This window comes from Egretta garzetta, unplaced genomic scaffold, assembly GCF_000687185.1.
Source record: "Egretta garzetta isolate BGI_Z169 unplaced genomic scaffold, ASM68718v1 scaffold2, whole genome shotgun sequence".
NCBI lineage: Eukaryota > Metazoa > Chordata > Aves > Pelecaniformes > Ardeidae > Egretta > Egretta garzetta.
This window is the reverse complement of record NW_009258894.1, coordinates 4,965,617-4,977,678: the sequence shown is the minus strand read 5'-3', so window position 1 is coordinate 4,977,678 and position 12,062 is coordinate 4,965,617. Positions and strand designations below refer to the sequence as shown.

Here is a 12,062-nt window from a genome sequence, read left to right as displayed (position 1 = left end):
AAGCAGCAGTTTCTCTTCATTTCTCATTTACAGGAGAACTTTTTCCTGAGAAATTTCAACTAGCCTCTTTCATTTCTGCATTTTTGTCAATATTAAAGCTGCAGCATCAAACAGTTACGAGTACTGGGATGCTGTGTCTCAGTTTTAGCTAGTCTTCTGTGCAGGCAGAGGAGAATAAATACACGAGGAAGTCTGAGGACAGAAGGGCCTGGAAGGGAGGAGAACTTCACTGCTTGTTTCCCTTTACCTTACACAAATGCGGCCATGCAAACACCACACATTAAACACACACACACACTAAAAATTGCTAAAATAGAGCTTGGTAATGGGGATATTGAGCTGTCTTTGTAAGTTAAATTCTGGCTGTGATTAATTAAGTAAAAATGCTACTCTGACTGTGTTATCTTTGATGCCTTATTATTAAATGAAGGGAAAACATAGGAGGAAATAAAACTCTCTTGCTTCTTTATTTGCTGGAGCATTTATTCCCCCTTGTCCATCCATATATTGCGAGAACACCAAGCATAACAAATAGTGTTTGCATTTAGTTCTGAATACAGTGAGGTCCACGATCACTCTTACCTCTGTGAAAGCAAGCTCCAAAGCCTCTCTGTTTGCATTTCTGTATGTGTGATGGATGGGTTCGTTGTTCTAATGGAGCATGGCTATTGTTGGAGGTCGTGGTCACAGGAGGAGAGAGGCAATCCATCTTTAATGAGGGGCAGTTCTATGGAGGCCTTGAATGCCAAAGCAGAGATGTAGCCTTTCATTTTTTATTTGATGTAGAGGGCTAGTGCAAAGACAGTATCTTGTTTTACAAGGGTTGGGTTTGGGTTTTTTTATTATTATTACAAAGAAAGTGGGAGCTGTATCCTGTACAAACTTTAACTATTTTAGATGTTTTGGCTCCGTTCCCAAGTGTAATGAGTCTGGAGGTTGCAAATGCATGTATTTCTATGGCCAGATCTCTGATCAGATAGGGAAATCAAACCTCTGGCCATGCACAGATGGCATTAGACTCGCCTGTCTGAGCATCCTTAGGAATTGAGGTCTCACAGACTGCATACTAACTAGAAGGCAGTGTCTGTAATCAAGGGGAACATTATGGCCTAGGGAAATTCCTCAGCAATTCCCATCAATACAGATAGTAGGTGTGTATTTTAAGTATCTCTGAGGATCAGGAGCTTGTGTGCAGAGTCTGAAGGTGGATCTTCTCATTGACCAGGCAAATTCTGTAACTTGTCTTCCCTTCTCTTTCTTTTCTAGATCACTTGTAGACATACGAGGTTTGTTTTGTTGAGGGTAATTGAGCCCTTTTCATTCAGATCAAGAAGAAGCAAATTAAGAACAACTTTTCTTCAGTAGTCGTATTCGGACTACTCTACCATGGATATAGAACTAAACACATTACCGGTCTCTTTACACATCTGATTTGTTTAACTTAAATAAAATACTTGTTGTATTTAAGGTCTAAAAATGAGAATGTTTTCTCATGGTAGATTTGTTTGATATTTTAATTGATTAGCCTAAAGACTGTGTCTGAATACTACATATGTGGCTGATGTCTGTTTGAGGAGAATGTAAAATGCTTTCTCTAAGCATGAAGAATGCCAATGATCTTTTTCCCCTTTGCTTCTACCGTTAGGCCTGTGGGAGACAGATGTTACTTAGCAAAGGGAGGAACGAACATAACTCCTGGGTCAGAAGAAGTTAAAATGTGGAATGCATCTGCTGTGGTTCACTGACATTTCTGCTCTAAGATTCTTTGAGCAAACTTTTCTGAAAGGTGGCAGGAATCACCAGCATTGTTGGTACAGAATCAAAACTAGGAAAGAGCTGTGTGCTCACGAGAAAATTGGAAGTTTGACTCATGCTTAGACTTTGAAAACCAGAATATATTGTATACCTATTCACTGAACACAACATTCAGGAGTAAAATATGTAATGTGATCACAATTTTCTCTTTCTTGGTCTTCCTTGTTTCATTTGTTTAAGGCTTTGTTTAGTTGGACAGTTTCAAACTGAAGAGTTACAGATTTAAGTATGTAAGGAAATGTAAGTGCAGGGCTAGTTACAAATGTGCTTCCTTTTTGATTTGAGAAGTTTGGCTGTTTACCTGTCTCTTTTCAGCCCAATTCTTGTACTGTGTTAATCATCCTGGTGTCTGAACAAACAGCACATAAACTCATTTAGAGGAGAGGAAGGTTTGCGTGTGCAAATATTTAGTTTATTTGAGGTTAAGATTTCCTTAAAAAAAATTCTTAAAAGCAAACTTTTTTGCTGTATTCTTGTTTGTCTTGCAGGTTGATCCAGCTTTGAAAGAAAAATTAAAACAGAACACTGTGACGCTGGAATCTGAATATGAGGTAAAATAAATTTGTTTCTTGGGGCTCATAACCTTGGCTACCCTTGATTACCCTGGCCGCTGGTGGGTTGTATCTGTCCCTAACTAAAATTAGATCAGCCATCTGCCTTTGGCTCACTGATGTCCAATAAAAACAAGGTTTTATGTAAAGAAAGGTTTTTGAACATGCGGTGCTTCTTTCTGAACACAGCTTTACTTTCATGTCCAGGTGCTAAGTACAGTGGTACAAATAAACTCCACTATTTCTGTGGTTAACCTAGTCTATAAATGTAGAGCTGATGTTGACCTTAGACAGAATGTGTATACGTGTATGCCAGCACTTCTACTGCATGAGTTTTGATGATCTTTATAGCAAATTACAGAACAATGTGCTTGATGTGCTTTCTGTTATTTCTTGCTTCTGAAACTTATGCGTATCTTTCAAATAACTGCTATTCCTTTTTCACTATTTCAGAAGATTTTATGGAGAAATATTTCACTCTTTTCTCAACAATGCATTTTCTTCAAACATTACTGAGCTCCAGAATGGCTCTTTGGCCAGTTTAATATCCAGAGTTTCATAACTCTTCAGGCCTGCAAAAAGCCATGTTAGGAAAACTGGGAAAAGCCTCACTGTATCCAAAAACAAAGGATAAAGCTATTTAAGATAATTTTTAATGCTTTAAAATTACTTGGATCAAGTGTTCAGCTAACACTTCATGTATCTCTGTGGTCTTTATGCTGAACACAGGTTCATTTTTTTGGTGTTTTTTTTTTTTTTCTTCCCTTACCACATTCCTGACACAAGCCTTTGAAGAGCTTGATTGCACCCATAGCTGTTATACTTAGGTGTCCCAATAGCGGTCATGGTCTTGCTAATAAAACCTTTCTGTTATATTACTCTTTTGTGATTTGTCCGAAATAAAAATAAAAATTACCGTTTTTATTTTTACATGCCTAGTTTCACAGAACATCTGCCTACCTGCCAGGTTTGTGGTAGTGTTTTACCATTGTTGCAAACAGTTTTGGACTGTCGTCCTCCTGCAAAGAACCGTGTTTGTAGGGAATAAAAATATTTGATCCCTGAGTACATATGGAAAGCTCCAATGGAAACATGAAGCGTACAAATTCATTAAGTTCTGACTGCCTCTGGGATTACTGTGTCTCTCACTTCCCATAGAATATACTGTGAGGCTGCTCTGATTTATATACGTGGAAGGACCATGAGCAGTAAAAAGAACCACATCTCTCTGTTTAACTCACTACTAAACTCCAAAATCAACTGATCTGTATTCAGATATGCCTTGCTTTCTGTCCAGAAGATAAGTAAATAGTTGGAGGATAATATTTAAATGGCCATAATTGCATTAGCTTTATGGATAAATCAATGGTAATAAAATACAACTGGCATAACAACATATTACAAGCCTACTTGGGTAATGAGGCTCCTTTCTGATGGACAGAAATTACAGAAGCAATCTTATTTTTTTCTTAATCTAAACTGCAGAGGGTTCCCAGGCCAAAATTCTTCCAAACTGGTGTTTGGGTCTTATTGATGGCAGACCAGTTCAACAAAACAAATGGATTTGCCTTTCCACATAATGAAAATAGATTCAGATTATTGTTTTGAACTCTGATCTCAGTGTATACTTTACTGTGGGTACCAACTTGCAAGCACTAGGCATTTTCATTTCTTGCTTCAGTGAAACTTGTGGAACTACCAGCAGTCACACATGTACTTTGCAGGCTCTGTGCTGAGTCTGTGACAATTTTAGTCAATGTTACCTCTATATTGTGGTGGACAGAATCTAACCAATCACTGAGTTATGGCTGACATTTAGGAGAGTAGTTTTCTGTGGACCCCATGTGTTTTAGGCTAGGGGGGTTTGGGTGGGATTTTTTTACCCTTTCTTTACTTTTTTACTTTTTTTACAGCTCTTTGGAAGCATGGTTGCCTGATGCATGCAAATGTCTATTGGCCCTCCCTAAGACTTTTAAAAATATCTTATTGTCCTTACAGAAATGTACATATTGAACACATACTGAATGATTTTAGAATGTCATAATTTCTGCTAGTAGCATACACCTTTATGGGCATATTGCAAAAGATAAAGGCGTTTCTGGTATTTCAAACATGTTGAAGTCTGCATTTTTGTCTCCAATGTGGTGGTGGTGATGAAAAAAAGTTGTAATCACAGATTTAATCAATTTACTGTGAAGAAATTAACATAAAGACACTTTTTCACATTCTGTTTTACTACACTGTATCTTCTCAAATTACACAAAATTTACTTTATTTCCTATAGGAGTATTTCTGGCAAGGGTGCTATTTTGAGGAAGAAAGAATTCACATGTGTAATTTGTACTGCATTTCTTGTATCTCAGATCTGTTAATAATGCCATTTATCTTGTGCCTTGGGACGTGCCAGGGGAGCAAGCTACTTTTGCATGTGTTCTCCGTTGTTTATGCATTCCTCTCACACCCTTATGTGTCCTCATATGGTCAATTAGTCCTGCTGCTTCCCTTTGCCTAATAAATCATGGTCCTGTCCACCAGTGACAATGGTACTAATGTGAATGTAGTTCTGCTGCTGAGCTGGGCCTTGTAGAACACACTGTAAAAAATGTCAAATGCTTGACCTGTGACAAAAGCCTAGAGTACTTTATTTGAAAGCACAAAAATATCGTTTGAAAGAGGGGGATAAAAAAATGATTAATGTGATGAGTGAAAAACATGCTCGTGGATGTTTAACAATCACCCTTTATTCCTTTTTATCGGTTTAAATGCAATCTCAAAATAACATTCCTTATTCTAGCACTTGGTTTCTATACTTCTGTGAAATTAATAGTCTAGTATGCACTAAAAAATCTGGCCTCGGTCAGCTACCCCAAATTATAGAATTGTTGCTTTGGGATTTTCAAGTAAATAAAAACATCTTTAAAGAAGAATTTATTAACATTTTACAATGGAAAAATCAGTTAAGTTTGAATCAAATACGTGATATCCAATGGGAACCAATGGCAATTGAAGGTAGAAGAAAAAAAAATCACAATAAATAAAAAATATGAAGGATTGCTGTGGAAGCAGTAAATGAGAAGTTTATAAAGCAGAGAAGATTGCTAAAAGATGCTAAGAACATCAGAGTTGTCTGATAAGCTGACAAGGATATGGGTAGGAGGATGGTGTTGCAGCAAACTAAGAGTAAAATAATGGGGATGTAAAATCATGAGTAACATTGGCAAATGGAAACATTCAAAAAAATATATTTGTATTTCTTTTAGAGGAAAGTCCTTTGTATTAAAATCAGAAGAGACAAGGGATGTACTTCCAAACTCCTTAATAACCAAACAAGATGTTAATATCTATTAGGCTCTGATGGTTTGTAGCCGAGTCCCAAGGAAATGTTTGGAAGACTTCAATGGCTGCTGAAAATCTCAGTCTGGGACTGGTGGTTCTCTGGGAATCATCACTGGGCAGGAAGGTGATATTTTTAAGTGTTCTGTGAGATTTGGGACATATCTGGGTAATACAGAGTACTTTTTTCAGTGATATGAAAGAAATTGTAAGATCATTATTGATGTGCAAGTGACATGAAAATATTGAAATAGTAAAAGTATGGCAAGGCAGGGACAGAGAGCTGTTCATATTACTTGGTAAGCTGGGCCCATTAGATGAGCAAAGTACCTTTTAAAGTAGCCAAAGTTATTTGTTTAAAAAACTGGAAATACAGGCCCGAGTGGACTGCGTTATGGAAAGCAGCAACTCTGGAAGAGGTTTAGGAGTCAGTGAATAGATAATTCAGACTGATCTTCTACTGTGGTGCTGTGGCACAAAGAGCTAATTCAGTCTTTATGAATATAAGCCGGAATGGTAGATGGTAGGAAGAGGTGATTTTACTTCTGAGTGTGGCACTGACAAGGCTAGTACTGAAATACTGGATCTAATTCTGGTGTCTGTGTTTTGAGCAGGGCTTTAAAAATGGGATAGGTTGCAGAACAGGCTGAATATATTAACTTAGGGCTTGAGAAAATGCCTTTAAAGAAACTTAAAAATTCAAATCTTTTTAAAGGTACCAAAAAGAATGTTAGTTATATATAAATACCTTCATAAGAAGAAAGTGCTAGCTATTGAAGATTTTTTTTTTTTATTGCATCAAAGATACTAATATTAGAAGTAAGGTCCATTATTAATAGATGGGAACATCATTTGAACACAACAGCAAGAAAAAGAGGTTCTCTCTTTCAGAATATCAAAACTGTAAAACTTTAAAAAGTTTTCCTTCAACTGGTTGCAAGCTATTGGACTCAGCATGGGATAAGTGAGAGAATATGCTGGTCTGCAAATAGTCTAGAGAAGGCTGTTTTCTTGTCTTAAAGTATATGAATATTGAGCAGGTTTTCTTCCTCATAATTTGATAAATCACAGAAGGTCAACATTAGCTCTGGACAAACGTTGTGTAACTGTCCTGAGAATTACAGCAAAAGTATTGTAATTGCAGTATTAAAATGTTTATTCAGGACAGTTCAAAAAGTAAAAGCAGGTAGATGGAGAGGTGGCTTGGGAATGCAACCTGTCTATTTATTGCCTCAAGAGTAAAAGAAGAATTTGAATAAACTCTTACAAAAAGATTCAAGCCACATAAAGCTCATTTGACTTAACTTTAGGGTTGTAGTGCCAGCAGAATGGATGAAACATTTTTTCCATGAAGGGACAGTGTAGTAACATAGTAATTTATAGTATTAAATAGAATCATAGAATCATTAAGGTTGGAAATGACCTCCAAGATCATCAAGTCCAACAGTCAACCCAACACCACCCTGCCTACTAAAGTATGTCTAGAAGTGCCATGTCTACACATTTTTGAAACCTCCAGGGATGGGGACTCCACCACTTCCCTAGGCAGCCTGTTCCAATCCTTGGCCACTCTTTCAGTAAAGAATTTTTTCCTAATATCCAATCAAAACTGCCCTGATGCAACTTGAAGCCATTTTCTCTCGTCCTATTGCTTGTTACTTGGGAGAAGAGACCTATAACCTCCTTTCAGGTAGTTGTAGAGGGCGATAAGGTCTTCCCTCAGCCTCCTCTTCTCCAGACTAAACAACCCCAGTTTCTTCAGCCATTCCTTGTAAGACTTGTGCTCCAGCCCCCTCACCAGCTTCGTTGCCCTTTTCTGGACACGCTCCAGCAACTCAATGTCCTTCCTGAAGTGAGGGGCCCAAAACTGAACCCAGTATTCAAGGTGGAGCCCCACCAGGGCTGAGTATGAGGGAATGATCACTTCCCTGCTCCTGCTGGCCACACTATTCCTGATGCAAGCCAGGATGCTGTTGGCCTTCTTGGCTCACATTCAGCTGGCTGTCAACTGGCACCCCCAGGTCCTTTTCTGCCAGGCAGCTTTCCAGCCACTCTTCCCCAAGCCTGTAGCATTGCATGGGGTTGTTGTGACCCAAGTGCAGGACCTGGCACTTGGCCTTGTTGAACCTCATACAGTTGGCCTTGGCTTATCAATCCAGCCTGTCCAGGTCCCTCTGTGAAGCCCTCCTCCCCTCAAGCAGATCGACACTTCCACCCAATTGAATGTCATCTGCAAACTTACTGAGGGTGCACTCAATCCCCTCATCCAGATCATTGATAAAGATATTAAATAAGACTGGCCCTGGGACTGAGCCCTGGGGAAGATGCATCGAAGTGTGTGCACATGAGGAGAACTCTAGAGGGAAGGTAATTCCCGAATGCCAGTAGTTGAAGTATCTTGCTGCTGCCATTATCAGTACCAGATGATTACTGGTTTTGCTGTGGTTTAAGAATTAACAGATTAGCATATTGAATTGATACACTTCAGTGTCTCTGAAGATACTAGTGGCTAAATTCCTTAAGCTGTTTGAGAGATGTCAAAGATGTTGGGGAAAAAATCCCTCCTTAGTGATTGTTGTGGCACTAAATGAGGTTGAGATATTATTCTTTCCCCCATTAATCACTCGGTCCCTTCCATACTCTCTTCTTTGTTGGTATGTTGTGCAGCCTAGCCATTAGATTCCAACTGTCCTCCAGGTTGTGTCTGGGACAACTAGAGTTTCTTGCGTTTCAGTTTACTTACAGGTGCAATGACCTTGAGAGTTTTTATTTCACTGTGAGTCTTCATCGCTTAATGTTTAGTAGAAAAGGACAAAGTGGTGGTAGTTTATCATTAATGGAAACTGCCACGGGTAAGACAAGGAAAGAATTTTAGTTCAAGTAGTTTGTGTTAGGCATTTTCTTCTGAGTGGAGGTACAGTCCATAGCCAAGCTGTAGTTTGTTCCTTTTCTGATTGCCATCTCAAAAGTCTTGTATGCTATAGTAAAAACATGATCAAGGAAACACAAGAAGGTGGAATTTGGTGATGGGTATGGCACAGGAAGAGTTCTGGTGGAAAAGCCTTCTTGCAGGACAACAGATATTTAGCCTTCAGGGGAAAGTTCACAGGGTATCACTTTTTACTGGTCTTATTTCTGGAATTCATCATGATTAAATAGTCCTGTAAATTCTTCCATGGTCATGTTAATAACGTATCTCTTTGCACAGGATTTTCCTTAACTGTGAGCTCTTTCTTTCATGTGTGTTGCATTTGCAGTTTTCTTATCCCATAAGATGACACTGATTTCTCATGGATGGAAAACCAAGTGAGGCAGTTAACAGTGCAATCAGACAGCAGGCATGGTCGGGGTGTACAAATGCCTGTCATTTATAATCTCTTCTCCTCACCCTTTCTTCTCTCTCCAAAATAGAATCCTTTGTACCTGGTTGTGCTCCCTGTATGCTTTTTTTTTAATCCCAGAGGAACCGACTGACTCTTAGCATGTTAGGGCCAACACCATGTGTTGGGAAAGTGGCATCCATGCAGTTTGGCTGAATTCTTTCATTTATTGTCCTAAGGGATGCTGCTAGCTTCTACCATGCAGTATAGGGAGCATTTTCTTATGCAGCTGACTAGGTGGAAATGTTAAGCACTTCTGTCATGCTAACGGGCCCCCAGTGGGGAATTGCTAGACCTTTGGTATAAAATATCTGTGAAGTAACTTTAGTGTAGCGTATTGGAATTTATAGCTACACAGCTGAGGCTGTATGCATTCCTCTCATTGACTGCCTCTGAAGAGGATACAGCAAACCAGACAGTTTTGAAGGAAGCTTTTGTCTCAGCAACCAGGCAAAGTGGCTTTTTGCGAGAATATCCTTCTGTTTATTTTGCTTAGCTTTTTTTTCTTCTTTTTGTCCAATTTCATAAACACTATCTGGAATATTCTGTGACTGCCAGAGAACTTCCAGATGATGCCCACATGGACACTTAGGCTAAATTTGAAGTATTTTAAAAGATTTTTATACCATTCTCCTGTGTTCTTTGCTTCTCAAATTATTGTTACCTGTCTTTATTTAATGCTCAACCTGTACTGTACAGATGTACTCTGCAGTAGCAAGTTACTGTCAGAGAGTGGGTCACTGTCTGTCCTAAGAGATTTACTGATCAAATGGAAAAAATGAGATGCAAGATGATGGTGGGGACTGACCGTGGAGTTTGCACACTTCTTAACTAAACAAACTTCTAATGGAAAAGTTCCCTATTTGAACCCCTGACTGCATCGTACATCTGGTAAGACTTTGCCCACGTATAGCTGGGAGACATCACTGAGAAGTTCAGAGGCTGGGGGAAATGCTGCTGGCAGTTCAATATGTAATACTCCATCTTGTTCATGGCATCTTCCCAGCAAGTCATTGGAGAGCCAGTGTCCCGCTGTGCCATCTTACAGCTCTAACATGAAAGTGAAGGAAGGGTCTTTAAGCATGATGCAGTTCAAAACCAAAATACCCTCCAACCATAGAAAGACCCCAGACCTTGTCTACTAAAACTTCCCTTCTTTCTTGTAAAAATTGAGGTGCCTTGATCCATTTCCGATAGAAGTCTTTCTGATTTGATTTTGAAGACATGTTGGTTCTGATAGTATGAAAGGTAGATACATTTGCAAGTTACTTGTGTACTGTACATTCAGCAGTATTGCTGAGAAGTAGCTTTACTGTCTATACAGCAATATAGCAGAGGACTAACACTCGTATTACTGTCCTCAAATAGACCAGGGGTGTTAGCCAGGAGGATTTCCTTTTCCTATGAGAAATTTGGCCAACAGCACAAATCAAACAGTAGACATTGATGTCACTGTAAAAACTATGGCTGAAAAGATTGAAGTTGCTCTGGTAACTTTTAGCCAAAACCGTAGTTTCTACACAGAGAAAAGCATTCTGTTTCACCATGTAAATTGATAAGCAAGTTCTGGAAGGGAGACGAGTGGAAAATCATCAGGGAAGTGTAGATAAGAAACAAAAAGTCCTCAACTACACTAACTCTGTGTGAATGTTACCTGAACTAACTGAGGCCAGGATAGAGGCAAATTGTCCACACTTCCAAGTATTCATAGGCCGAGCAAGATGTTTGAAATAAACCTTCTCTGTGGTGTCAGGAAACTTTTGTGTGCTCCCAACAGGGTTATGCTGTGGAAATCTATACGCTGTTCCTGTCAGCCACAGAACTGTCATTTTTTGCTCTTACCGCACTCCTGCACCTTAAAAGATCATATATCCCCTTCAGCCAGGCTCACCTTTATAGAGTTGAAAAAGAGCCTGCAAACACCCCAAAAGCCTCTCCTGGGCTGCTCTTCTTCTAGAGGGTTCTGCTGCAGTAACTAGGACCTACTTTACAAAGTTTAATATGATACAAAGTTGGCAAGATCGAGGACTCAAAGTTGGGAAATTCCTTGGTCCTGTTAACTTGTCTAGGTCTCCCAAGCTCTAAATTCAGAGATAAACTTTAATAAGCAGCGCTTCTCTGGGGCACATTAACCATAGCTTGATAAAACTCCCATATACAAGGGAAATGAAAACTATCCTACATGTACTTCGTTGCTTAATTAAAAGTGGGATTTGCTGAATTTTGTATGTCTGATCTTGAAGTCATACTATTGCACTCGTGCTATTCTTTGTGTTGGGTGTTTCAGAGTTTCATATCTGCTCAAGAAAAGAAGAAGCTGAAAGTAAATGACCCCTGCATGAGTTCACTTGGTTTTACCCATAGAGCTTGCAAATCCTTTGGACCGAGAAGTCCATCTTGAGTGACGTGCATGTGTAATGCATAAATGACACTGGGTTATGCTCTGAGATTTGATGTGGTTTTTAAGACGTTCTTCATTTTAAGAAGGGAAACTGTTTGTTAGTTGGGAGGATATCATGGCAAACCCTAACTCCTAGATGGAAATCTATCTGCCTAATGTTATTTTCTGTTATTTTAAAAATTCCAGGCTGTGTATTCATGTAGTTTTAAATGAGTGCTATAATTGTTTGGTTTACTGAGTAATTTGTATCACCGTAGCATCTTCACACAGAACTATTGAGAGCACTCTGCAAACATTAATTAAACCCTATGACACCTTTGAGATGGAGGCAAGTCCTGTTCTCATTCTTCAGATGGGGAAAACGATACACAGACAAATTGGTGGTGCAGTTCCTTGATACACATCTCTTACAACATAGCCACCTAAAGATGTTTTCTGTTCTCTCTCCGCCCAATGATTCCTTCAGCTGTGCCCGTTCAAGCGTTTGCATAGTCTTAAACTTCAATGGGGTTAATTCATAAACAGTATGTATTTGTTTTCCTGATCTATTTCATTTTTCTGATTGGGGCACAGCTCCACATA

The 12,062-nt window shown here is 39.0% G+C and overlaps 1 protein-coding gene across 1 annotated transcript in view; it reads left to right on the top strand.

The window, feature by feature from the left end:
- Nucleotides 1-12,062, top strand: part of LOC104122078 (cytochrome c oxidase assembly protein COX16 homolog, mitochondrial) — a 66,793-nt gene that overhangs the window by 33,227 nt on the left and 21,504 nt on the right. Inside the window, exon 4 of the mRNA XM_035889797.1 lies at nt 2,304-2,366. Within this exon, the coding sequence (XP_035745690.1) occupies nt 2,304-2,366 (63 nt within the window). The remainder of the gene's footprint in view (nt 1-2,303; nt 2,367-12,062) is intronic.